The sequence below is a fragment of the Staurois parvus genome, unplaced genomic scaffold (genome assembly GCF_062004578.1).
Source record: "Staurois parvus isolate SC_StPar_1 unplaced genomic scaffold, SC_StPar_1.0 ptg002753l, whole genome shotgun sequence".
NCBI classification, from domain to species: domain Eukaryota; kingdom Metazoa; phylum Chordata; class Amphibia; order Anura; family Ranidae; genus Staurois; species Staurois parvus.
Window position 1 is genome coordinate 3,310,966 of NW_028320549.1, and position 27,988 is coordinate 3,338,953.

The 27,988-nt window shown below is 42.6% G+C and overlaps 1 protein-coding gene across 2 annotated transcripts; it reads right to left on the reverse strand.

Annotated features, from left to right (window-relative positions):
* On the reverse strand, positions 1–27,984 carry TTC4 (tetratricopeptide repeat domain 4). Of its 2 annotated transcripts, XM_089666598.1 has the most exons (11): positions 26,075–27,980; positions 21,992–22,104; positions 19,599–19,707; positions 12,932–13,093; positions 10,328–10,405; positions 9,309–9,433; positions 5,086–5,172; positions 3,054–3,250; positions 2,841–2,925; positions 696–778; positions 1–275 (listed from the first exon to the last, which is right to left on the reverse strand). In XM_089666598.1, exons 2-11 carry the CDS (start codon positions 22,094–22,096, stop codon positions 173–175), a joined length of 1,134 nt encoding a protein of 377 aa, XP_089522724.1. In that variant the 5' UTR covers positions 22,097–22,104; positions 26,075–27,980; the 3' UTR covers positions 1–172. The 2 variants fall into 2 exon arrangements, with proteins under 2 accessions (XP_089522724.1, XP_089522725.1); XM_089666599.1 differs by lacking the exon at positions 5,086–5,172 and having other exon boundaries at positions 26,075–27,984.
* Between the last annotated feature and the right edge of the window lie 4 nt (positions 27,985–27,988).

Below are 27,988 nucleotides of genomic sequence, written 5' to 3' on the forward strand. Positions count from 1 at the left end.
TCAGGTCAAGACAAATATTTTATTGGCTAAACAAAAACTAATCTCTGTATCAAAATTTAGTCAAGATTTCCCAAGAAGCGCTGCCGTGTCCATGATGCCAAATAGTTTTAAAAATAATGCCAGCGTGACACACATTACATCCAGGTCAAAGTTCACAGTTTATCTTTAAATATCAGCATATCCTCTGTAATTTCTTATCTGAAAAGTATTTTCTACAGAAGTGAGATTGCTTTACAAATATTAAAAATGATGGTGTTCCGGCTTTCACACGAAATCTGTAAAGACAAAAAGAAAAAAAAATACAAAGAAAAGTTGAACATATGATTTCAGAAGCAAAAATATTAATTTTATAGGCCATAAAAGCTTGAGCTGTCTTAAATCAGCTTTTTCTTCTGCATGGGAGCAGACAGGCTTCAGTGTGAATTAGGAACAATTGCCAGTATGAACGTCGGCATCATCAGGGGATCATTGATGCCTAGAAGGCCACATTTAATAGTGTCTATATGCATAACTGGACTATAATCCTTATAATTTCCCTCCCTAAAAATATTTAATTTTTTATTAACACTTTTCTGTATTGCAGTTAAACAATACAGCCTAGTCTCATCTATGTCCCTGGCCTGCGACTGGACAGTGAATAAAGCAATAGCGCATATAAAACTATAAAAATTGATGGTATCCTTTAGTCATCTCACCTGCTGTGCTGCATGGTTTCTAGCAAGGTGCTGTCTGGATCTACCTGGTAGAAACACTCAGAGTCTTCATCCTCAAAGTAAACCTACACAGACGGGTACATGATTACTTATGTACATGAAACAACTACAATAATGTAAGCAGTTAGAAAATGTTTATACAGGAGTAATACAAATACTACTACTATGCAATTAATGACAATAAAGTGGCATTCCAGTTATAACCGAACAGTAAACCTACTCCCACCCCCATTCTAGGACTATTCTATCTACCCTGTAAAGAAAAAGATTGCTATACTTACCTATTCTGAGGTGGCTCCAGTCCAGTATCCAGCAGTGGCTTCTGAGTGCAGACAGAAAGCTGACAACAGCTGGGAAATGACTAGGAGAGGATGTCACCCATTATCTTACAGAAGCTGCTGCTGACAGCTGGAACCTGACCCGAGTGGCTTTGGAATAGGTAAGGATAACGATCTTTTCTTTACAGGGTTAGATAGAATAGGTTTAGAATGGGGGTGTGAGTAGGTTTTGCCGTTAGTTAACCTCCCTAGCGGTCTGATTATGTCAGTATTTCTGTGCTCAAAGCGGTACATTGTTTTCAATGGAAATATGTTGTTTTTTTATTGTAGGCCTGTAATTCGTAGGAATAACTCACTGAAATCTGTCCGAACAAGAGTCTAGTAAACATCCCGGGTATGATAAAATTTGAAACGCTAAATCATAAATTATAATATAATATATAATCATAAACAAATAATATAATAATAAATTTAATTAAATATTATAAACAAACCAAAAACACTGAAATATGAACTAGAGCACCAAGTTCGCACATCACTGAGCAAAGTCACAAAATCTTTTTCAGTGTCTGATGACAAATTTCCCCACGAATCATTATCACTCAATTCTTCAAGTGGTTCCAATTTACTATCGCTGTTCTCTAGCTGGTCTAAAACCACTTTTGACAAAAAGGGACGCTTTTTGGACGCCATGGACGTTTCTCAGTTACCAGGCAGAAAAAAATGGTAAAAATGCAGGCAGGGCACAGGACAAAGCACTCGGGACAAAATGTATGTGAAATGGTTTGATACAGTAATGTAATACTATCATATTTTAGTGTATTGAGTGAATGTCAAATTTTTACATTTTTTTAAATTCCCGCCGGTTCCGTCCCCCATACGTCCCGACACTCACAGGGAATGGAACCCGGAAGACAGATGCCAGCATCGGCCGGAGGTCATGGCCGGGGATGCTGCAGGGGGGATATTGAGGGAACGGAGGACAAGGTAAGTGCTGGAGGGATCCCAGAGCAACGCTGCAAGGTATTCCCGAGTGTAGCTCAGAGTTACCGCTTCTGGTACTGAAACCTAACCCTGAGCTACACTCGGGAATACCTCCAGGGGGGTTAAGTTATGACTGGAATTCCACTTTAAGTATTTGAAAAGGATACAAAGAGAACATAAAGATCATCTGCTACAAATGTCCTGTTTGACATACATGGAATAATGGAATTAACAAGATAATGTAAATGTAGAACTCCAAATGTTCTACATTATAGATCATAAACATCCTGTAAAGCTAGGCATACATGGAAAAACTGCACAGGTTCCCCCCATCCACTCAAGCGAGATGGATAGAGGAATTAGATGCAGCGCTATTAGAACAAACTTTCCAACAAACCCATTTGTGAGATGTTGATCATTAGATTGACTTCTCACAAAAGGGAACAGCCACAGATGGTACAAAATTCAACCAGCCTCTTCTCAACTAGCCAAATTTCAATCAATCTATGGCCAGCTTAAATATGTGCTAATACATTGTTCCAAAACTATGCATATTTTGCCCACACCCTGAATATGCAAATGAATTCCCCTATTGAGTCGACACCCATAATCAGTAATGGTCAGTATGTGACTCACTGGCGTCTTCCCACTGCAGCTACTCATCATATAATTGCTGTATGAAGAGTACCATCTAGAGCCCTGGTGCCCAACCTGTTGCCTGAGGGCTGCATGCAGCCCTTTGCACTCTTGGACCTTCAACTTTAAATGACCCAGACTTGCCTAGGGACTGTTAAGATAAAAACAGAGATTTCTATTGTTCTTGAAATGCACCTAGAAATATTCACTTTGTCTCCATTGCACTGACCTCTAGATTTGGAGCAAGGTATTTTCTTTCTGTGTCCCATTGGGGTAAATCCTCAGAGAACATTGCTGTTAGATGATCACGAAACCTTAAAAAAAAAAAAGATAGTGTGTTTGATTTATTATTATTATACAGGAGTTATATAGCACCAACAGTTTGCTCAGCACTTTACAATATAAAGAGACAATACCACAACGATACAGTTCAGTCATTTACCTGGAGTCCTCATGAAATGCAGAGATAAAGTCTGTCTGACAGTGCTCTGGATACAAAAACAACACCGGCCAGCTAAGACGACCACTCTCATTCATAAACACCTGAGCTCCAGTTGTGTTTTCTGAGGAGGTAATACTATCAGAGGATGTCTCATCATCATCATCGCTCCTTTGCTCTTGCAACCTTATCCCCCGAGACTATATTGGGGGGGGAAATAAAAAAACAAAAAAAAAAACAAAAAACACATTGAGTACATGGCCATAATAACAGCTATAATGGCAATTCAATTATTTATATAGGCATCAGGCTCACAAGCAAAAAAAAACTGGAATTCTGTTTTGCTAATTGGACACTCGTTTAAAGTTGCTATTGACTCACTTCTGATGTTAGTGATTAGTTTATGAATTGCTTCTGATCTGAAACAAATTTCCTTTGCACTGCAGATTGATTTGTGTGAGGCACAAAAGCAAATCGGAATCAGACAACTGGCCAAGTATGCAAAGGGAAGATTTACTAAAACTGGAGAGTGCAAAATCTGCTGCAGCTCTGCATAGAAACCAATCACCTTCCTTATTTTATTGTCAAAACTTTATTGAACAAGCTGAAGTTAGAAGCTGATTGGCTACCATGCACAACTGCACCAGATTCTGAGCGATCTAGTTTAAGTAAATCTCCCCCACAGTGTTTGGAAAGATCCCTCCAAACCCTAAGCCCCCCTTTATATTGGCGTTTTGCATTAAATGTGCACTGAATGGCATAGTTTCGCACACGTTAAGACATGATGTCTGGTGCATTGCAGTGCCATTGGTTCAGAAGAGCATCCCACTGTGTTTTTAAAGTACACACAGCCACAGTGCGTTAAAAAATAAAGAGTTTTGGGTCCAATTTATAAACAATGGGCTGCTTTAACGAGCGCAATGGCCTGGAGAAATGGGAACGGGGCCTTACTTGGTGTCCTTTAACACCATACTGCACAAAAAAATGCACTGAAAATGCATATGCAGTAATGTGCAGTTGCATGCATTTGTATGCATTGCAGTGTGAACAAGGCACATAGAAAGCCACTGGGGTTGATTTACTAAAACTGCACAAAATCTGGTGCAGCTCTGCATAGAAACCATTCAGCTTCCAGGTTTTTATTGTCAAAGCTTGAACAAAACTGAAGTTAGAGGCTGATTGGCAACCATGCACAACTGCACCAGATTTTATTTTATTGCCGGTACTTATATAGCACTGAAAATTTACGCAGCACGTTACATATATATTGTACATTCACATCAGTTCCTAACCCTCAAGGGGCGTACAATCTAAAGTCCCTAATTTACATTCTGGGGCCAATTTAGACAGGATACAATTAACCTATCAGCATGTCTTTGGAGTTAGACTGAGTTGAACTGCATTTATCCAGTACAAAAAAAATACAAGTCACTGGGCATGGTGTGAATGAGCCCTGTCAGGGCTAGTGTGCCAGTTATTGCTGAATAACTCTTGCAAACAGTAACCAAGAAGCAGACAAAAAGAAGGCACATTGGAAAGACAAGAAACAGCACTCTATAAGGATTTTCCCTATTTTCACTTTAGTCAACACCAATACCACATAACTTTGAATGGCTGCAAATTATTTTGTCTAGCAACCTTCCAGATCTTAGTAAAAAAAAACTAACTTTTTTTTTTGTTTTAAACATATGCCAACCTCTCACATTAACTACTGCACCAGTTGAGTCTGTTCTGTGTTTTATTTCCTTTTCCTTTTTTCTTTGCACTTTTGGATTTTTTAAAGATTGAATACAGCATCATTTTCCAATGCATGCATTACACATACTAGTTTTCTATATCATTAAAATAAGATGATATAAGTTGGATCTCCAGATTTAAAACCAACGTATCTTCTCAAGCCAAAATCAGCAGTTATTAAAGCATTTGCTGGGAACTCTAGGTAGTAAATGAAAAACTGGTAAATTGTAAAATTGGAACACTAAATGTTTTTTCCCTAAAACTCAACAATTAGAAAAAAAATCTTTAGATTACATACCTTAATAGCACTGAGCAGAGTGTTCTTTTCTGTCTGTTTCTTCTTTTCAGTCTGTTTCATTTTCCTGGCATCTCTGTCTACTGTCCTCTGTAAGCAGAAGGTTTGTAAATGTACTGTCAAATCCTTTTCTTGGAGTCCGTAGATGGACATAGGAAGTCTAAAACCTTCAGGATTATATGACACTGGCAGCAAACTGTGTGCCAGACCCGGACAATCCATTCTACTACCAGTATGCCTCATTTTTATAGCAAAGCAGCACTGAGAGCATGATCATAAACTCAGAAGGGGGTGAGACCAATGTCCCTCACTGGGATACAGGAAATTCTAAAGCATCAGGATGTCTGATAGCAGTCCAAATGGCAGGTGGACAACACAGCAAACAAACGTTAACAGGCCCAAGGTAAAAAAAACAAAAACTGGGAACTACCTACAGCTCAAAGAGCTGCCTGAAGGACCTTACACCCAATTGTAGCATCTGATAAGGCTGAAATGTCCACCAGGTAGAACTTAGAAAACAAGGAGAACAAGACTAGTTGGCAGCCTTATAAATCTGGGAAACACCAAAAAGCCCATAATGGCCTGTCTGAGCCACCAGGAAATGGTGAAGTGAGAAGCAGGGATGTCCTTCTGGAGTCCATATGAAATGACAACAAGCGAATCGATCTTTCCAACAGAAGCAGTGGATAAGAGATAGACTAGCAAAGCCGAACTACATCCAGACATTGGAGGGAAATTTCTTTTTGATGAATCTAAGCCGGACATGGTAATGGAAGAGCAAAGTCGTGGTTGAAGTGAAAGGCGGAAAGGGGGGTTCAGGGGTTACAAATATTATTAAATATTAGTAGGCTGCTCAAATAGTTACACTTACTTTACTGTTTGCGACGTCTGATATTCCACTTTGGACTTTTTTTGGAATTCCCTGACTGTGCCCCGGTTCAAGTCAAGACCCTGCTGTGGCTCCCTCATAAACTCCGCCTCGCTACACTAAGCCCTCTTATGTTACACAATTTGAAGATTTGGGGCTCAGTTAGGTTTTCAGGTGGCCTTATATCTCCAGATCTACCCCTTATGTCCTTGTTTAATAACCCCCTTTTTCCCCCCCGAATTGGATGAGCCGACCACCTTCAAATGGTGGTCCGACCATGGTTTTTTACTCATGTTCGCCATTTTCTTTCTTCACAAACGTTCCCCTCTTGGGCTTCCATACAGGAAGCTTATCAAGCCCCCCAGACTGAATTTTATCGCTATTTTCAACTGCGTCACTGGGTATCTTCTCTTAGAGGTACCTCCGTGTTTCCCTATAGGTCATCGGTATTTGAGCATCTCCGTTGGGACGTCTCCGGGGTCCCCAGGCACTATTTTCCTTCTTTCCTCTGTACTTAACTCCACTTCTTCTTCTCTATCTTATGTTTCACGTTGGGAGAGGGACCTGGGAGCATCCATAGACCCAGCTAAATGGAGTAAAGCATGGTTGATTACATCTCGTTGCTGATTCACTACGACTACCATGGAGGCTGCTTATAAAGTTCTATTGCATTGGAATTGGGTGCCTACTCGCAATGCATGCGCCAATCCCAACTTTTCGGATTGATGCTTCCGTGGCTGTGGAATGCGCGGTGACGTACTGCACATTTGGTGGTCATGTCCTTGTCTTGTTGGGTTCTGGTCCAGAGTTTTTGGTCTTCTATACTCGATCTTTCATGTTCCCATTCCAAAAGATGCAAAAGCGGCAATACTTCACTGCCCAGTCATGGGTTTTTTGCGCACCAACAGAAGCTTTCCACATACATCTTTATTGCCGCTAAACCGGTTATTGTCAAGGCTTGGCGATCACCCTCTGTCCCTTTCTGTAAGGTTAAGTCTACTTTGACGGTCCTGATGTTACATGAAAAAATGACCAGTATTGTTGATGTTATCCATGCTAAATTCTTGAAGATCTGGCGTCCTTGATGGACATACGAGTTTCCCAATCTCTCTCCATTGGGTTTGGGGACTCACTAATTTTTGCGGTCTCTCGGGCCTGCGGGAGAAAAAAAAAATCTCTCTTTCTTCCTCCTTGATTCCGGATAGTATACTTCTTTTCTTTTTCCTCTCTTTCCTTCTCTGGTCTTTTCTCTCTTTTCTCAGGTTAAATTAAACGCCATTGTTTTACTACTAATACCTACTGTTTGATCCCCCGCGCATTGCTCCTGAACCATGGAAGCCGCAATAGAGCCTCAGCCTCTAGGCAGCATTAATTTGGCTAATAATGTTATTTAAATGTTTGAGCATCGCCTGTTACACTCCCTATTGGTGGTTTATTGTATGGCACCCCTGTGCGGGCGATCAGCTGTTTGTACTACTCAGCGTTTCAATAAAAACTTTACACAAAGAAGTGAAAGGCAGAAAGGAAGCCCTGGGCCTGAACACCACTTTGTCTCCAAGCAAGACCAAAACGGGTTCTTTGCAGGATAAGGTCACCAGTTCAGGCACTTGCCTTGCAGAGGTGGTGGCTACAAGAAACACCACCTTGTGGACGAGAGCAGAGAGAGAAATGTCTCTAATGGGTCAAAACAGTAGTTTTTGGAGTACAGAGAAAACCAGATTCAGATCCTACAAAGCTATGGGCAATGATCAGGGAGAGTCACATGAACCCCTGTACAAAGGTCTTATTTAAAAGAGTGAGACACCAATGAACTCTGAAAGAGAATGGAAGACTCTTGATAGTGCCGAATGCCATGTACTGGTCCAGACCCAGGAAGGAGAGAATTCATCCCAAGGAGAAGTTCCTGGGGTGAAAACCCATAGAATTCCACAGAATCCCAAGAAAAATAAACCTTCAATGTATGATGACAGACCTTTGTGGGAAGTAGACTTCCTAGTCTTCAGCATCGTGGAACTCACAAACTGAAAAATGCCCCTGTCCCTTACAATCTGGGCTTCAACGGCCATGTAAGCTCATCAGTCAAGGATTTGAGCGACTCAGAATCCCTGCAGCCGATGTCTCAGAAGCTGCTAAAGCTGCCAGTAAATCAGACATGCAAAACGTGCATGAATGTAGTAAAAAAAACTTCAGTCAAAAGGGCAGAGGCCATGTCCCACAGAAATCAAGAGGACTTGAAGATGGGAGACATCAGATTGCTGCAGAGTAATAAGCATGCTGCAAGCAGCCCCTGACCCGTTATTAGAACGTAAATTTGGGGCACCTGGTAGAGCAGGACCATTTTTCCAATGTCTAGAATCAGACATGCTGTGGCCACACGGCCAGAGCACAAATAGGCAACATATCGGCTCAGTGTAAGAGGCAAGGCCTCAAGTATTCACGAAATCTGGACTGCTGGTTCCAGACAAGAATCAGTGACCAGTGTGTTGGATGGCTAGAAGTGGCGATTCGTAGTCTCTGTAGGTGAGCAGCAGAAAAGGCTGAATTTCCAACTGGTTCTTTGCAATCAGGAGCAAGAGCAGCAGCAAGGAGATATCTCCTCATTGTTGCATGGTGGGAAAGAAAGCACAGAGCGAGTGTGTGCATCACTCAGCCCAGCACACATCAGTGTACGGTCCCACAGCATTAACACCTCCCACAGCAAAGCTTACAGGAATTGAGGAATAATGGGCCCACCTGCCTACTCAATTAATAAATCTTTGGAGGTAGAGCAATTGCAGAGGCAATGTCTGCAGCATAGGACCTAGAAAGCACTATGCAGTTCTGGAAAGTGTCCCACGGGGAATCCATTGCCTGAAGTTTACAACCAGGTTATCAACAAAACATCTAGTCCAGCAGGGTCTGCATGCAGTATGGTCCAAAAGCCAGGCTGAGGACTTCTGCACCGTATAGCTGCCCCAAGGATGAAATGTTGGGGAAACCACCCTGTTTTACTTATATAATGCCATAGAATCAGTTGGTTCCTCAACTTTCAAGCATCCCATCCCATTCTTGGACAATCAGCATCTCCTATGACATATTCCATTGTGATTAGATTTAGGTGTCTGTGCAAAAATGTTGGGAAATCTTTCCGACACTCATTAAAACTGAATAAGTGGCTTGGATGAGCTGTGAAACATTTTCAACTTTACAGAACTCTACTAGATAGTGATTACAGAACAACTACTACTAGCTGACCTGGATAAACGAGAGCCCTTACAGTCTTCTTTATAATGGCAGCAAAATACAAAGCTTCTAATATCCTCTAACTGTCTCATCATAGAAGAGGTACTACAGCCTGCAGATTACACACGCCTCTCACCTGAAGTTTATCTGCCTTTGTTCTAGTTTCCAGCAGCTTTTTCTCTGTTGGGTTGATCCGTAAACCTTCATCACACCACTTCAAAGCTTCTAAATAGTTCTTTATTTCCATGTAGCATAAAACACCTGAGATACAGCAGAGAAAATGGTCACTAAAAAAAAATGGTGAACCTTCTATATGTTGTCTGTTTCCCTGTGACTGTCACATCCCGACCACCAGGGTATTGCTGGAATATGAATTTCCTGCATTCTTCATATATTGGTCTACAGAATCCACAGTCAAAAGTTATTGACAATGTTACCGGTCCCTAGTGGAGCCTGTATGGATATCTCTAAACATGAAGACTACAAAACAATCCCATGATTGGTGTGTTTACACAAAGGTCTCTCCTGTCAGCTTTCCCTGACGATCCCCACGTGCCGGCCGAGAATAGCTGGCCGGGACCCGGTGATTGACATCTCTAGCCGCCAATAACGGCGCAGGTAGAGTGGCGCGCACGTGCCCCCTACCTGGAAATGCAAATCATATATATATATATGTAATTTTGCCTAGCCCTGCCACTCTGTAACAGCATTTCTGCTATAGGGCGGAGGGCAAGCGGTTAAACAACAAACAGAAACATATCACCACCAAATGTCAGTTTATAATTATTTCACGTGCAAAGCTAAATTCAATGTGTGGCCATTCTGAATAATTGCCTTCAGTGATTAAATATCTATGCTCCAAATTTCTATCATGGCAGCAACCATTTTACCAAGTGATTTTCAAAGCGCTAGTTTCCACTGACAATCACCCCACAACAGTACCTTGAGTGCAAAAACTAAATGTGATTTCCGCATGTATGTTCCATAACATGTTGATATAGCTTTATATGTAGGAGATCTGGGGAAAATGGTCTTCAGGGTCAAGCCAACACAGAGGAAGCCACCATGAGTGTTGATGATGCAGTTGAGGTGAGAGCTGAGTATCATCAGTCAAGCATTTGCTGATAAAGTAAGAAGATAAAAAAAAAGAATTACCTCGTATTATGGCCTTTAGGTGTTCTGGTTTCTGTTTTCTTGCGGCAACTGCATCATTAAGTGATGAACGGTAGTTACCTATAAGAAGACATCAGCAGCTGAGTATGACACATTTAGGCAGCAGAACAGGTGACTGGTGGACTACAGTGCTTTGCCAAACAGCTTGGGACCTTTTATTTTTCCTCATTTTTAAACTACACCTGCTGCATCTGATACATTAGTAGTACATATGCCCAGCATCATCTTTCATTAACACTTATCCCCACCCTAACACTGAACCCTATTCTTCAACAACTTGCGCATCTAAATAATTACTAATTAACCTAATCTTAACACTTAAAACCATAACTTAAAAGTAGAACTAAAAAGGCAAAACGTTTTTTTTTTCATTTGGGATATATAAAAAGGGAGGGTTATTACTCCTGTCAAATTGTTTTTGCCATCTGTGTCCCATTGCAGAGATTTCCCTTCACTTCCTGTCCCACAAGTGGTAGGAAATTCCTGCAAATTAAGGAAATTCCTTGGGGACCCCCAGGTCACCGGAACAAGTGTCCCCATTGGAAGATTTCCCTTCTATTACTTTTCTAGGGACGGCCCAAAATTTGGGATTTTCTTTTAATTTCACTTTCAATGATAATGGTAAACATAACAAATATAGAGGATGAATCCCCGGGGGGCAGTACACCAGAAAAAACTGACAGGGGTTCTAATCCCCGTCCACTTTCCCCAATAACTAAAAAAAAAAGTTTTGCCTTTAGTTATACTTTAAACCTGAAAACGAGCTATTTACAGTCAACCTTAACACTTACTGTAACTTAACCTTCAAACTGAACTCTCCTTATAACCTTTAAGGTGAGCTGAACTCTAAAAACCGTGGCCAAAAAAGATGCAGACAGAGTACAAAGACTAGTCCCCAGTATTGCCTGTTGTCTATTTGCACTGATCTTTCCCCTTCTAACATACCTTCCATTGTTCTGAACTGTGTCAATGTGTGGAGGTGGCCAGCTTGGTAGAGATAGTGCTTGGTTTCCTCATGTCAGCACCTCCAGCAAGAACAAAAGTGAGCAATAGAGCAGTGACATTACCAAACCTCATTTCAACTCTCCTGAGACTACAGGCAGCGGTGCCTAAGGCTGCGTTCACACTAGCGTTGTGTGCAGGCGGCAGAGAGGCGTTTGGGAAGCGTTTTTACCGCTTCCCAAACGCCTCTGCCAATTCTGCAAATCACAGCACATGGTGCTGTTCTAACGGGAGCGTTTGTGTCGTGGCAAAACGGACGCCTCTGGTCGAGTCAGGAGGCGTTGAAGCCTCCTATTCTCGTCTATGGTGCCGCTCCGCAAACGCCCGGCCTGCATTATAGGCGTTTGTGGGGTGTTATTAACGCTCGGCAAACGCCTAGCAACTGCCGCTAAACCGTGCATGCGGCGTTTGCGGAGCGTTAAAAACGCTCCGCAAACGCCGAACCAACGCTTGCCAAACGCTATAGGGGCGTTTGGCAAGCGTTGGTAAAACAGCCAAGTGTGAATCAGCCCTTAAAGTGGCTGTAAGACTCAGACATGAAATATGAACAAAGTATATCCTTCTATAGTGTGTACTTGTCTCAGTCCAGAGCCTCAAGTTTAATTTCTCTCTGCTGCCTTGTTCCTCTGCTATCCATGAGTCATGCCTGACAAGTTTTCCTGACACCAAGAGAAAAAAGGTGACAGGAAAGGGAGCTCCCGTACACAGCCTGTGATTGACAGCCTCAGCGCTGTTCCTGTGTGCTGTGTGAAGGGGGGTGTGTGTCCCTTCTCTCCAATCAGATCTCAGAGCTCTCCTCACTGAGCTCTGCAGAGTGTAACTTCAGCTCCCCGCCCCCTACTTTTCAGAGCTTAGAGATCTTGTGTAAATTCTGCACTTTGAATGCATGTAGAGATTGCTGCAGATAAACAGATACAATGTATGGAGGAGGATTTTTTCATCTCTGTGTATCACCTGAGGCTAGTCACATCACTGGTTATATGGGAGGGTTAACAACCACTTTATTTTCATACTGCAGTTATATAGCTATGCGGCTGCAGGCACAGGAGTGCCTAGGCATACTCACATATCCGAAGTTCATTGCTACGTTTTTTTAGGAGGAGCTGCAGACAAAAGGCACATTTTCATGGTACTGCTAAGGCACAGTTAACATTTCTAAACTGCCCCTATAAAGTGACAAACCTTCACTTTTTGAATTTTCTTTTGTTTAACCCATTATCCTATAACCATACTTCACGGAGCTGCTTGACGTGGCAATGTGGCTTTACATGTATGTGCAAATGTATGCAACAAAAACCTCTATTTTTAACCCAAAATGCTGAAACAAGTTAAATAAATTCTTGTGATTATTAGCTGGAGAGTGAGCTTGGGAATTTTGTATTGCTCTATAGATTATTCTACCCTCATGCCCCTTTGTTTGCTAGAGTATAAATTAATATGAGTGGTTGCCATTATTGCCCATTAGTGCCACATACAGCAATAACAACCCGACAGAGGTCATGTGCCCCCAAAACGTAAACAAATGGCTGGATTTTTGTTTTGAGCCCAGCCAAGCACTTTAGAATATATAATCCTTTAACCTACCTAAATGAAACTGTGCTGCTGCCCTGTTGGTGTACAGAACTGCATTCAGCTCCTGGTCTTTGCAGTTTTTCTTGATGCCCTCTGTATATGCCTCAATGGCTTTCTTGTAATTCTTCTCCTTAAAAAAGTCATTGCCCTCATCTTTACAGGATTTGGCCAGTTCTGTTGTGGGAACACAGACAGTGAGTGTGAAGAGAATATGAATACTCATCTAAAAGGATGATCAGAAAACCGTGTGGATACAAACTACATTACAATTCATGCCATAGGCCAGGGGTCTCCAAACTTTCCAAACAAAGTGCCAGTTTATTGTCCTTCAGACTTGCCGGACTGTGGCCAATGGTAGAAGAAAATAATGCAATTCTTGTGTAAAATTTACTTGTGAGCCACTGAAGGATACATATATATGTGTATATATAAACAATATAATATGTCGCAGGCATCCTTGCTCACCCTCACGTGGTGTGCATCAACAAAATAGCAATAAATAGATTGGGTGCCGCGCTCCATTAATTGTTTAAAATTATATAACAAACATATAATAGTCTCTCTCAATTTTCACCGTGAATGTGCATAAATACATCTTGTGCCAATAATTATATAAATCTAAATACAATTACAGATAAAAATTATTGCAAAAAAAAAAAAAAAAAAAATAAAATTATTTGCAAATAAAAAAATATAAAAAATAATAATTGCAAATAAAAAAGGTGGAATAATCCAGCTATGACCTTAAGCTGTATATAAAAGGTCCTATATGCACTGAAATAGTATCAAATTCCATATAAGTTCAACAGAAGAATGGATTCAATATACTCTCCTCTGTAACAGCCTGTGCTGTATAGCTGCAATGGTATACAATAGGAGCTGCACTGTGAATCACTGCGATAAACGAGATCTCTCCTTCCTCAGCACTCTCCTTAGTCCAGTTCTCCTTGTATGGGTCATAAGGAAAAGAAAGAGAGGTACATAGGGGTTTATTTACTAAAGCTGGAGAGTCCAAAATCAGACTCCCTTCTGCATAGAAACCAATCAGCTTCTAACCTCAGCTTGTTCAATGAAGCTTTGGCAATGAAACCTGGAAGCTGATTGGTTTCTATGCAGAAGTGAGTCTGATTTTGCACTCTCCAGCTTGAGTAAATAAACCCCATAGTGTCTTATCCGGGGTAAAGGACTTTATTATGCGCTAGTAATGCACTCACATGTTGTTAAAATAAGATGCGCTTGTCATATATATACAACCGCGGATAGCGGTAAGATCAGCCTTGTCGGTGTGCCTGCGCACACTGTCAATACTCGCCATGTCTGGATACGGATGCGTGGTGACGTCACTGCCCCTCCCCTGTGATTCACAGTGCAGTTCCTATTGTACACCATTGCAGCTATACAGCACAGGCTGTTACAGAGGAGAGTATATTGAATTCATTCTTCTGTTGAACTTATATGGAATTTGATACTATTTCAGTGCATATGGGACCTTTTATATACAGCTTAAGGTCATAGCTGGATTATTCCACCTTTTTTATTTGCAATTATTATTTTTTATATTTTTTTATTTGCAAATAATTTTTTTTTCTTATTTGCAATTATTTTTATCTGTAATTATATTTAGATTTATATAATTATTGGCACAAGGTGTATTTATGCACATTCACGGTGAAAACTGAGAGAGATTATTATATGTTTGTTATATTATTATTTTAAACAATTAATAGAGCGCGGCACCCAATCTATTTAATGGTAGAAGAAAATGCTCTAGTGTCAGTGGGAGCAACAATGCCTCAGCCTTGGGAGTAAGAAAATTACATAACAATTATGGTCAGTAGGAGGAGGAATAGTGCCCAATCATTGTTATTAATTGAAGGAAAAGCGCCCTACCTATTGTGTCAGTGGAAGGAATAGCGCCCCATCATTGTGTCAATGGGAGAAATTATGCCCCATTGTTGGTGTCAGTGGAAGGAATTATGTGCCACTGCTGGTATCAGTGGAAGGAACTTTGCCTCATTGTTTGTGCCAGTAGGAGAAATGGTGCCTTGTATCAGTGGGAGGAATGGTGCCCCAATGGTTCAGCAAGGAAAAGTGCCGGATTTGACCAGCGAGCTGCATTTTGAAGACCACTGACATAGGCAAATGTTTCAGAAAAATAACATTTATTCCATATAGTCATCATGACAAAGCAATACTATTTTATACTCATGGTTGTTATAGTGCATGATAGGTGATCACAACGATATACAGTATATCAATAAAATTTTATCAACAAGATCTCATGTATGTACTTTTATTATCTTCAGCACAATGTTCTCTGAGTATTAAAAAAGATCTAAAATCAAAAATGGACTTCTCCCCTACAAATGCTTTTAAGAAGAGCCCTCCTGGTGCATGCACGAACACCTCAAGATAGCAGCTGGAACGCACGCTGAACCGCAACATCGGCGTAGGTGTGATGACGTCAGTGACCAGGATGCAATGCGACGCATTTCAGAGCATACGCTGGCCTCTGGTGGCTCTATTACTGACAGAGCTTGCAGTTCACTGACTCTGCAAGCGGAGACCAGGGCTATCAGGAGGGTGGTTTTGAGGGTCAAGTGCCTGAGAGATCATTTCCCAATGGTTCGAAGGGCGCCTGTTGGAAACTTTTTAAAACTGTGCCAAGGTCCCAGAGAGGGTATTCTGGCATGCGAAGGACTCTGCGTCTGGAGATAGTTCTCAGGAATCTGACCACCAAGGGATCCTCTGCTAATTTCAGCCCCAGGAAATTAGACAAAGCAGCTACTTGCACTTTAAGTGTATTGGTGGACAAGTTCTTGGCTGCCCTGGCTTGAAGGAATTCTTCAAGCCAGTACTGTATTTAGGATAGGGGCTCCTAACGACTCGTTCCTGCTTCTCCAGAAGGAAAACGTCCTCCAGATTTTGTAGTTTATGGCATTTGTAGAATTTTTCCGCCCGTCCAAGATGGTGGCAACTACTCTCTCTGACAAGCCTTTTTTAGCTAGCCTGCTCCGCTCAAAAGCCATGCTGTCAGGGACAGCTTTTCTGGGGGTGGGTGTACCACTGCCCCCTGCACAAGTAGGTTGTATGTGGGTGGTATCATCCATGGGTCCGTTAGGCTCAGTTTCTTCAGGAAGGAGAACCATGACCTTTTGGGCCAGAACGGAGCGATCAGAATGTCTCTGGCCTGAGACGACTGTATCTTCTGCACCACTCTTGGTAGCAGTCTGAATGGTGGGAAAGCGTAAAGGAGGTCTCCCTCCCATTGCTGGGCCAGTGCATTAGTCCCCGCACTCTGGGAGTCCTTTTGAAGGCAGAAGTATTTTTCTAGTTTTGCATTCCTTCTGCTGGCAAAGAGATCTATGGAGGGAGTGCCCCATCTGCTGCAGATTTGGGCTAAAGCTGTGCAGCTCAGGCACCATTCTGACTGGTTGACTTCCTCTCGGCTCAGTTGGTCCGCTAACCCAGTAATTCCCTTAAGTTTGATGACCTTTTTGCAGTTTCCGGGTCCCACTTGCCCTGGATCAGGCAACCCTCCATGTGTGCGCCCCACATACTTGCGTCTTTGGTGATTTTTGTTGGGTTGGATTACTTCCATTTTCTTCCGGCTTTCAGCATGTGGATGTTCCCCCACCACTCCAGTGACTCTCTCACTTTGTATGTGAAGCAGATGCTGGAATCCAGGGACGCTTGGCTGGATTTCCAGTGGGAAAGAACAAGGTTCTGTATCCTTCTGGAGTGTAGTTGTGCCCATTGTAACCCCGGTATGGCTGCTGTCATGTGGACGATGAGCTTCATGGCGTTTCTGATTGTGCAAGTTGCCATCCCCTGGAGGGTCCTCGTGTCTTGTTGTAGTTTGAGTGCTTTTTCTGGAGTCAAGTATAAGCAGGTATTTGTGGAATCCAGAATGTATCCCAAATATGTGATTCTGTTGGAAGGCCACTGCTTTTTCCAACATCGGTAACGATTTGAGGATTTCCTCAGCCAGTGTAGCTTGTTTAAGGTGAAACCGGAGCTGTCCCAGCCATATGTCTATGGTTCTGGAAATGCAGGTTGTTGCTATTGCTGTTTTAAAGTTTACCGTGGACGCTTCCCATACTCTTCTAAAAAATGTGTCGACCTTGCGGTCCATTGGGTCCTTTAAGGAACCTCCGTCTTCGAAAGATAGATCAGTGGATTTCGAGATCTTCGAAAGGGGGGCATTAGGTTTCGGGGAGGACTCCCACATAGACACATCTTCCTCTTTAAATAGAAATCACCTTTTAGGGTTTTTAGGAAAAAAAGCTTTCCTTTCCAGCTCTTCCCATTACCTCTTTATGGTAGATAAGGTGGAACGGACGAGGAACGTGCACCCGCTTCTCTTTTGTAGCCCTGCATGTGGCTGGTTGTGCAGAGAGAGATCCAGTTGTTCCTCTTCTAAGTCCAGGGTATCGTATATTACCTTTAGAAGGCCTTCTGTATCCTCTGCTGGAAAAAGGAATCTCTGCGACCTGTGGTCCTGGTCTTCTGTCTCGCCTTCCTCCGAGTCAGAAGTGCCAGAAGGTTCCTCTTCTTGAACTGTGACAGCGCCCGGGTCCTGTCTCCTCTTCTTAGCTGGTATGGAAATGCCTGAGGTGCCTGACTGAGGCTCGTCCAAGCCTGGTTCCTGCATATGTTCCCTAAAGTTTTGAAAGGTTTTGGACATCTCCTGCGTCATATTTTGTAGAAAATCTTTGAAGAGGGACCCCGACTCTTTCTTAATCAGCTTCTCAATGCACGCCTGGCACAGCTGCGTTTTCCAAGCGCTAGCAAGTCTCTTCTTGCAGGTAGCACATTTTCTCTTAGTTTCAGAGGGCCTCCTTGTCCCTTCTCTCCTCCTCCTGTAGGCCCATCTAAGGACATGGAGATACAAGGTATAGTGCTCCTGTAAGACGAGGGCCCTGGGGGACACCCCCTAACGTGCAACCACTGGCAGCCCGAAAACCCCCCTGGAGGGAGAGGAGGGGGGGAGAAAAAGGGGGGGGGGGAGAAGGGCCTCGTGCCCCCTCGGCCTTCCCCACGAGATTCAGATCCGAGCACGAGAGGTATGGGGGGGGGGGGGGGTTCGTGGGAGCCAACAGGCCCCTACCGTGCTGCTGGCCTCCCCCAACTCGGACAGATCTGCATCCATTCTGGCCGCATTCCCACCCTCAGCACGGCTGTGTTTGAAGGGTACCGGGGCTTCGCCCCCTCCCTTGGGTCTGGGTGTGCCAACTTCCCCTCATGGCCGTGGTGGATGAAGCAGCCGTGGCGGGGGGCAAACTTGCGGCCCTCCGCCCATGTCCAAGATGGCAGGGGGGTGCTTTCTGTTCGTCAAGCGCCAGAAATGACGCTCGAGGGTCTCGGCGCCCAGAAATGACGATCCCGGCTGTAATGTCACCGACCCGCGCCTCCTCGCTGGAGATGTCGGCATGCAGCCCCACATGGTAGTGGTCCCTTCCGAATAGGTCGGCGGAGTGGGCTCTATCACCCCTGGAGAGCCCCGCAGGACCATAAAGAGGGGAGCTGTCACACCTAACCCCAGGAAAGAAAGGGGGGCTATTTAGAGAACCCTGGCGAGGCCACCCCGCAAGGCCCCTGCCTTGCTTGAGAAGAGGAGGAAGGGGTAGCCCCATCCAGGAGGCCTCTGTACTCTGCCAGACGGCCATGCCAATACAAAAAAAAAAAAAAACGGGAGTAGTTCCTGTTACGGAGGAAACACTAATACTGAGGGTCTCCTATGGAGAGAGGCTATTTACGGAAAAGGTGGATTGGGTGTTTCCTGGGAGGAGCCTATCTCTCGTGAAGCTGTCCTGAAAGATGACTCGGGAAAAAGTTTTTTTTTACATCACAGAAACCTGACATTTTAACATGGGTGTGTACACTTTTTATATCCACTGTACATTTGTCAAAGCTGGACCAATGTAACTATGTATAAAATATCCATACCTGGAATTCCTCTTTAATAAAAAATAATTTAAAGCGGAGCTACAGTCAAAACTAAAAAAAACAGACATTCACCTGTCCTTCGATCCAGCGGTGTGTGTTCACACCGGCCGGGTTCACCAGCTATCCTGTGTCCCCGGCATCTTCAGTGTAGGCAGTTGAGGCTTCACAGCCCGGTGTCCACAGTGTATGCACGAGTAGCACTAAGCTTTGTGAATGGACCCGTAGTCTTCTGGGACGTGTCACATGTCCCAGAAGATAACAGGGAGGGAGGGGGGAGGACAACGTCCACTTCTTATCGCCTAGGCCAGGAGTGGGCAACTGTGGCCCTCCAGCTGTTGTAGAACTACAAGTCCCATGAGGCATTGCAAAACGTACAGTTACAAGCATGACTCCCAATGGCATAGGCATGATGGGACTTGTAGTTCACCAACAGCTGGAGGGCCACAGTTGCCCACCCCTAGCCTAAGCAATCACAGTGGAAGTGGGAGCCGACATCTACCAAATTCGGGTACCCTCTTCCCCCCTCACTCCCCAAAGGTACCAATCCTTAACAGGGAGCAGGAGACGAAGCATTAAAGTGTAACTTCCCCTTTTGGGTGGAGCTCCGCTTTAAGGAAAGGAAACTGCTGCAAGTAAGCATTTAAAAAACTTGAATTTTCTGTGCCTTTACATGTAATTTAGGTTGGTGGCAGGCTGTCTTTAAGGTAAATGCTTAAACTTATTATACTACCTTCAGGATCATCAGTCAAAATAGACTGCAGACAAGCCAGCTCCGGTGTTTTCTCTGCATTGACTTCATCAGGAGCCTTCTTCATGAACATGGGGATCTTATCAAATTCCTTCAAGGAATGCAGAAAACACGCATAAATCCCACAATAAAGCACTTCATAAAATTATAGAATAGAATTATATTATATAGAATATTTATTATATTTATGTATACAATGAACTCTCTAGCTGCCATACACAGCTTCACCAATTTCTGCTGAAATGTCCAAAATTTTTGTTTGAAGGAGTGGAAAATTGGGTGATGAACAGCAGCTGCATCCAATCAGATGCAGTCATGTTTAGGTATTCTGCCACTGGCTGGTGCTGGCTGTAAGAATAAAATAGTCCATAGCAGGGGATTTGTCTATCCATGTCGTTTAGCAGGGATGGAGGATTCTGTTAGATTTCTTTTGTTCAGTCTGCAGGTTGTAGATAGAGTAATCCATAAAAGGGGTTCCCTGGCACTGGAAACACCATGGGGGAGATTTACTAAAACTGGTGCACACAGAATGAGGTGCAACTGTGCATAGTAATCAATCAGCTTCTAGGTTTCATTGCCAAAGCTTAATTGAACAAGCTGAAGTTAGCAGCTGATTGGTTACTATGCAAAGCTGCACCAGATTCTGTGTGCACCAGTTTCAGTAATGCAGGCCATACATGGGTCGAATTCCGAAAGAATTTTCTTTAGAAAATCGGAAATTTTTGCATTTTGTAATTGGATGGTGCCACCATTGATTTCGAAATTCAACCAACCAAGACTTTAATTTCACCTCATGTTGCTACAGAAAAGAATTTTCATGGCCGGGAATCTTCTTTTCTATCCAGATCACAGCTCACGCTCATTTCTTTTTCAATTACATTTCCAGCACGATTCTCCCATCATTGATTAGAAATTTGTTCATTTTTCAAAAAATTTCCAACACGCCCAATCACTCAAATTCGATGGTAACTTGAAAATCGCCCATTGCTGTGGCCCCACTAGTGGTGTGAAATTCGAACAAAAATTCTTAGAAAATAATTTCTACAGAAAATTCTTTTGGAATTTGACCCATGTATGGCCGGCTTAAATCTCTCCACATGTTAAATGTTTAGGAAAGGCTGATGTACAGACTGAATGACACAGCTGCCCTTTTTTTCCCCAGACGTAGTCCTGCTACCCAAGAAATTAGGATAATAGAAAAGTTGGCCATGCACTAGTACAATTACGTTTGCATGAACAGCTCTACAAAAAAATTCTCATTGGTACATTGAATGACCTGACAGATGCCATTCAAACGTACTTTGCATTTTTGCTTTTATCATTCGATTTTTGAATGAATGCAATTTCCTGATTGAAAATGACATTCACTGCTACTTCAAATTTTCTTGTCACTGGGGTTGAAAACAAAAATCAATTTGAACCCACTAAGAATTTGAAAATTAAATGAGAGTTCCTGAAACAAAAGTTGATGAACAAAATTCTTGTAGTGTATGGCCAGCTTAAGACACATACAGGTGATTTTGACACCCATTTGGTAAAGGGTTCCCCCTGTACTTACCTTTAGAGGTGATGAGCTGTCAGTGCCCACTCAGCAGTGTAGCAGTTCAAGAATCTGAAATCCCTGCTCTTCTTCCCCTTCTCTCTGCAGGGCTTCTGCAATGGATCAGAGTGATCTTGACTGCTCAGCGCCAGCACAGAGAATTGCTCTCATCTGGAGAGTGTGGGGTGTTCGTTCACCCTTTAATTTTTACTGAAAAGGTGAACTTACCCTTTAAAAGCATAATTTAAGATTTCTGTACGGAATACATATCTGGATTTTTTTTTTGAGAGTTCATCTTTAAAGCTGAGCTCCATGTATGGCTATTATTTCCATAGTTACATTGATCCAGCCAGGAACAATGTAAGTACGTAGGTGCCATACCTGGCCAATCCCTGTGGAACCTCAGTCGATGCCGAGCTAGCAACCCATTTTCACAATGAAGCAGGACAGCCACTTGGCATGGGACCTGAAAGCTAGTGGGACATCACTGAGGTAGCGGTGCATACTCCAGTAGTTAGCTACGTATTGGCACAATCCATACGTACATTAGTCCAAGCTGGGCCAATGTAACTATGCAAAATAAGCCATACCTGGAATTCAGCTTTAGCCATGCCATACAGACCGTCTATAACTCAGCATACAAGGTGTGAATCATATTTGTGCCTCTACACTGCTTACTTATTAGAAATCCTCCAAACGAAGAGATTCTCTGCAAATAATAGCCAATCAGATTTCATCTGTCATTACTTGGGCAGCAGGAACATAGAAAGAAGGTTGTCATTGGCTTCTTTCCTTTAGTACACCTCCTCGTTATCAAACAAAACCCGAATCTTACCTCCTCCCATTGTTCTTCATTAAAGGCTCCCTTGTATTTGTGGGTGCGGAATTTATCTATAAACTGGTCCATGACTTCATCTTCCTCTTCTGGTTTAGGATCCATGGCAGCAACTAAACATATAAGCAGGATATTACGAAGGGTCCATGTTTCACTACAATGTACAATCCACCCACTGAAGTGTCCTCTACTAGACAAGCCTAAGACTGGAATTTGTAGTAAAACTGTTAAGGTGACCATACACAATACAATCTGATTGTATAATACCTATTAGATCTACCACCAACCGTGAAGTGCAAGAGCTGGCCTGATTTGATACAAATTCAATGAGTTGTTTAACCATTTCAATACACCTTCCTGCCCAGGCCATTTTTCACGTTTCAGCGCTCTCACACTTTGAATGACAATTGCGCGGTCATACAACATTGTACCCAAACTAAAATTTTATAATTTTCTTCACACAACTAGAGCTTTCTTTTGGTGGTATTTAATCACCGCTGGGGTTTTTATTTTTTGCTAAATTAACAAAAAAAGTCACGTTTTCATGACTCAATTAACAAAAACATGTTTTTCTTTGTTTCTGTTATAAAAGTTTACAAATAAATAATTGTTCTTCATAAATTTAGGCCAAGATGTATTCTGCTACATGTCTTTGGTGAAAATAACCCAAATTAGGATGTATTATTTAGTTTGTAGGAAAGTTATAGAGTTCGCAAACTATGGTATAGATCTGAATATTGATCAATCCTGAAGTACTGACAGCCAATCTAATTTCTTGAGGTCCAAGAATGTCAAAACAGTACAGATATCCCCCAAATGACCCCTTTTTGCAGAGTAGACAGCCCGACGTACTTCATAAGAGGAATGGCGAGTTTTTTGAAGTTGTATTTTTTTTGTCATAATTTTTCGGAAAATGAAAAAATGAAAAAAATTATTTTCACTATTTTTTTTTTTTAAATACTGTCACCAGTGCAGTACAGCGTCATCATATAACTGGCATGGCGGTGAACAGGGACACTGACTGGTGACAGTATGAAAAAAAAAAAAAATATATATATATATATATATATTCTTTTTATTTTTTTATTATTTTTAATTTTTTATTACATTTTTTAAAATTTTGTTTTTCATATTTTACTATGACCAAAGTAGTACAATGTTACCATAGTAACAATGTACTACTTTGGGGAAGTGATCAGTATTTTTTTTTACACAATTTGCTTATAGCAAAGAATTACTTTGCTATAAGCAAACATTTACCTGAATGACATCGATTCATTCAGGTTTTTTTTTTTTTTTTGTGCTTAGCTCTGATTTGGCCACAGCTAATCACATGACATGTGCGTGTGACCTGCTGTGACCATTCACAGCTAGGCACTAGTATACAATGGATGGCATGAATGAAGCCATCCATTGTATACAACTGTCATGTGACCTGCTGTGATTGGTCACATGGTACCGGCAACGGGGGGGCGGTACTCAGATCTGTCATTGGCCGTGTCCGAGGTACACGGCCGGTGACAGATCGCGGCTCTGCAACCGTGCATGTGCGGGAGGACGCCAAATGGCATACACCCCAGACATCTAAACCATTTTTGCGGCCGCCAGACGGCTATAGGCCGGGCGGCTAATGGTTAAGGTTTGTCCCCATATTACATAGTTTTGTTCAGTCTAAAGGAGATTGACAATCTGATTGTATAGTGTATGGCCAGCTTTAGGTTATAATGAAAAGTGTATCTTGTTCCTGCAGTACAGCGGCACTATAACCCATGTAACTAAGCTGTTAGGAGGAGGCCAGCAATAGCAGCTCCCATGTGTCTGTATCACATATCCCAACGATAGGCAAAAGCCTTTTAGTGTCATTACAGAGCAAGAAAAGGATACAGCCTCTGGAAATGGTTTACTGCTTCCTGCGTCTCTGTTGGGGAGATTTTTCCTCTTTTTTGGTCAGGACGGGAAGTGATGGGAAAGGTCCCCAATGGGACAAACAAGAGATCCCTGTGCTCAAATCCCAAAAGCTAGTGCATGCATTTATCCATCAGGTGCTAAAGGGGTGTAACCACATATTAACACTAGAAATTCTGAAGGACCCTCTGCACACTGGTATACACCCTTTCAAGCAGACTATGCAATAAATAGGGATATTTAGCTTTTGGGAATTGAGCACAGGTATCTCTTGTTTGTTGTATTGTTGGGTCAGTAGCCAGACCTGAACCTTGTAGCTCTCCCCATTGTGTCTTTTCCCCTATGCTAGCATTGTGTCCACAGTAGCATTTGCGTAGGCAGAGCAGAGTAGGACTGGCCATAGAGGGATTACTTTGACGCAGTTGGCCAGCTTAAGCATGTATTGCAATATGTGTGAACTAAATATCCCTATTTATTGCATAGTCTGCTTGAAAGGGTATATACCAGTGTGCAGAGGGTCCTTGAGAGTTTCTAAGGTCCCCAATGGGGACACTTTCTATAAAGTGAGAAGGGGTCAGAACGTCTGACAATGTTTTCATTGCTAAAACAAACAGAAAGATAGGTAGTGAGCGCTTAATCCTAAAAGTAGCTATGCACTCAAAGCAACCAATATATGCAGTAAGTCAAATGATATAAATTAGTACAGCGCTAAAATCATATGTAAAACTATAAATAAATTCAAACAACGTCCACAGAGTCTATAAAACTGTGACTGTAGAAAATAGGCGAGCACAGACAAACACACATGTGAAAGTGAGCAAGAACAGCACCGCAGCAAGGAGGAGTACTTATTTTCAGACCCAGGCACCATACCAAGAGGTGGAAGATTTCCTGTAAACAGGCAGTTCCTTCCAGCCAGCCCCTTTGAGGAAACCTCCGTTTACCTGGATCTTGTTTCTCTTCATTGAGTCCTATCATCACACGGAAGGGAGGATTGCCCAAGCTGACCAGACCTTTGACCAGACCTCTGATGAGGGATTCTATACAACGCTCATACCTTACTTATTTCTGGTGAGTGCGCATTTCTATCATTTCCCAAGGAGCACCACCAGTACCTACTGTTTTCTATGATCAATGTTTTCATTGCTATTTGTGTCTTCCTGTCCTGGTGACAACCCCATTCCTTGTACTGGCATAACTGTCAAAAATAAAGACCTGATAAAAATGTAAAATGTATCTATAGCCTTTTTTTCTAGCTTTGGATGGAGTGGGGAAGAAATAGAACTCTTATTTTAATGCTGAGTCAAACCAGTGCAATTTCAGCTGCGATTTGTGAATTGAAATCACATCTAATGAATGTGAATGTCAGTGTCCTAATATGTGTGACTTGCTGCAGCATGATTTCTAAAGTAGTTCTTGCATTACTATTTGTGCAGTTTTGTTGAGATTTCACATACATAGAATATAATGGAAATCGCACTGCAAACTGTAAGAAATCGTTGAAAAAGTAGCAATAAAGTCCTCAGAGATCACGCTGAAATTGCACACAAATCGCAGCTGTATGACCGATGACTTACTGCTATATGGGCAACTGTTAAGAGAGACTTCCCCTCACCTACTATTCAGGTGACACAGTTTTACAAATGAGGAAGTGAGAGCTCCCTAACAGCCTCACAGACAATAGTAAAAATTCATTTTTTTTAATTACGTAGGGGAATGCTAGAACCCCTGTCAGATTTTTATTGTCTGTTTCCATGTTGTAGATTTTCCCTCATTTCCTGTCTGGTAAAAAAAGTAAGGAAACTGTCACCAGGACAGGAGGTGAGGGGACATCTCTCTAGTGGAGCCCCAGATAGCAGTAAAAACCTGACAGGAAATCTAACCTTCCCCACTCTATACCAGCTAGAAAAAATAAAGATTTGGTAGTAGATACACTTTAAATTTCCCTATTATGTTCAAAACTAAAAAAAATGACTGTGAATAGGCTTTAAAAACTGTCATGTAAAGCTGGTAATAGCTGATGAAAAAATGTTACAGATCTTAAAATTTGTAATACAGATTTGTATTTGTCTGATAAAAGTACCAACACACAGAGTGAGGACCTGGATAACTGATCAATCAGAGTTATACACAATCAGCCAGCCCCTCACAGCACTTGGGTGATCCTGATGAACTTACCAGCTGAAATCTGTTTTGGGTCAATCTACAAGCTGAAGATCTCACCCACTGGGAAACCGAAGCTGCACAGCCTGGAGGCAAGTAAGTAGTGAGTCCTGGCTGGGACTTGTAGTCCCTCACTCTCCAGCCACAGATGGCCTATATGTAAACAGCTGCTAGCTGTAATCCCCTGAACAGAGCACTGTATGCTGCCTGGGACTTGTAGTCCCACACTGTCCAGCCACAGCTGGCCTGTACATGTAAACAAACATCTGACGCCTGTAGGTCTAATCCCCTGATCTAAGTCATGAGTGTTAGCTGAGACTTGTATTGCCACAGTCTTCTGCCGCAACTGCCCTATACATGTAAACAGGGCTTTTTTTCAGCGGGAACACAGCTCCAGCACTGAATGTATGTAATGGCAAGGAGTGCTGGAGGGTCTGTTGATGTTGGCTGCCAGGGGATCTATTGCTACTGATGGGAATGTATTTATGCATTGGGGACTACTGTTGCTGGGGGGTCAGTTGTTGCTGGGTGGAATCTATTGTTGCTGGCTGCTGGGAGATGTGTTGTTGCTGGGGGTCTATAATTACTAGGGTGGTATTTTGTTGTGGGGGGGGGGTCTATTGAGTGGGGGATTAATTGTTGCTGGCTGCAATGGATCTACTGTATTTTATGGCTTTTTTTGTTATCATTAACACATTACATACAAATTAGGTAGCACCACAAAATGATACTAGGTTCTATATTCTCTAAAAGGGGCAGCACTGGGAGGTGGGTAGGAGGTGTAACCAAGGGATGGTGCATGGGAGTGGAGACAAGGGGTGACTCAAAAGGTGGGAAATTCTTGCACCTATTCTGAGGAAAAAAGCTTAGCATGTAAACAAATGGCTGATATATCTATAGGTCTAATCCCCTGATCTAAGTAGTGAGTGCTGGCTGAGACTTGTAGTCCCACACTCTTCTGCCACAACTGCCCTATACATGTAAACAACAGCTGACACATGTAGGTGTAACCCCCTGATCTAAGTAGTGACTGAGTGTTAGCTGGGACTTGTAGTGAGTCCTGGCTGGAACTTTTAGTCCTACACTCTCCAGCCACAGCTGGCCTATACATGTAAACAAACAGCTGATGCCTGTAGGTCTAATCCCCTGATCTAAGCAGTGAGCGCTGGCTGAGACTTGTTGTCCCACACTCTTCTGCCACAGCTGCCCTATACATGTAAACAAACAGCTGATGCCTGTAGGTCTAATCCCCTGATCTAAGCAGTGAGCGCTGGCTGAGACTTGTAGTCCCACACTCTTCTGCCACAACTGCCCTATACATGTAAACAGCTGACACATGTAGGTGTAACCCCCTGATCTAAGTAGTGACTGAGTGTTCGCTGGGACTTGTAGTGAGTCCTGGCTGGAACTTTTAGTCCTACACTCTCCAGCCACAGCTGGCCTATACATGTAAAAAAACAGCTGATATCTGTAGGTGTAACCCCCTGATCCAAGTAGTGAGTGTTAGTTGGGTCTTGTAGTGAGTCCTGGCTGGAACTTGTAGTCCTACACTCTCCAGACACAGACATGTAAATAAACCGCTGTTGTTCCCTTGTAGGTGTAATTTCCTGATCTAATCTAAATAATGAGTGATGTCTGAGACTTGTAGTCCTACACTCTCCAGACACAACTAGCCTACACATGTCAACAAAAAACTGATATATGTGGGTGCAATTCCCTGATCTAAGTAGTGAATGTTAGCTGGAACTTGTAGTCCCTCACTCTCCAGCCATAAACATGACCTATACATGTAAACAGCTGAGATCTGTAGATGTAATCCCATGCTGTGAGTACTGGCTGGGACTTGTAGTCCTATACTCTCCAGCTACAAGTGCCCTATACATGTAAACATACAGCAGACCCCTGTAGCTGTAACCCCCTGATCTGACA

Bases quoted from the DNA above. Each gene is read 5' to 3' on its own strand.
- TTC4 (XM_089666598.1), bottom strand. From the start codon at position 22,096: ATGGATCCTAAACCAGAAGAGGAAGATGAAGTCATGGACCAGTTTATA. The intron at 13,094-19,598 runs GTAGTATAATAA...TTCCCACAACAG, and splicing joins TTTGACTGATGATCCTGAAG to AACTGGCCAAATCCTGTAAA. The intron at 779-2,840 runs GTCAGTGCAATG...CCGTCTGTGTAG, and splicing joins ACCTTGCTCCAAATCTAGAG to GTTTACTTTGAGGATGAAGA.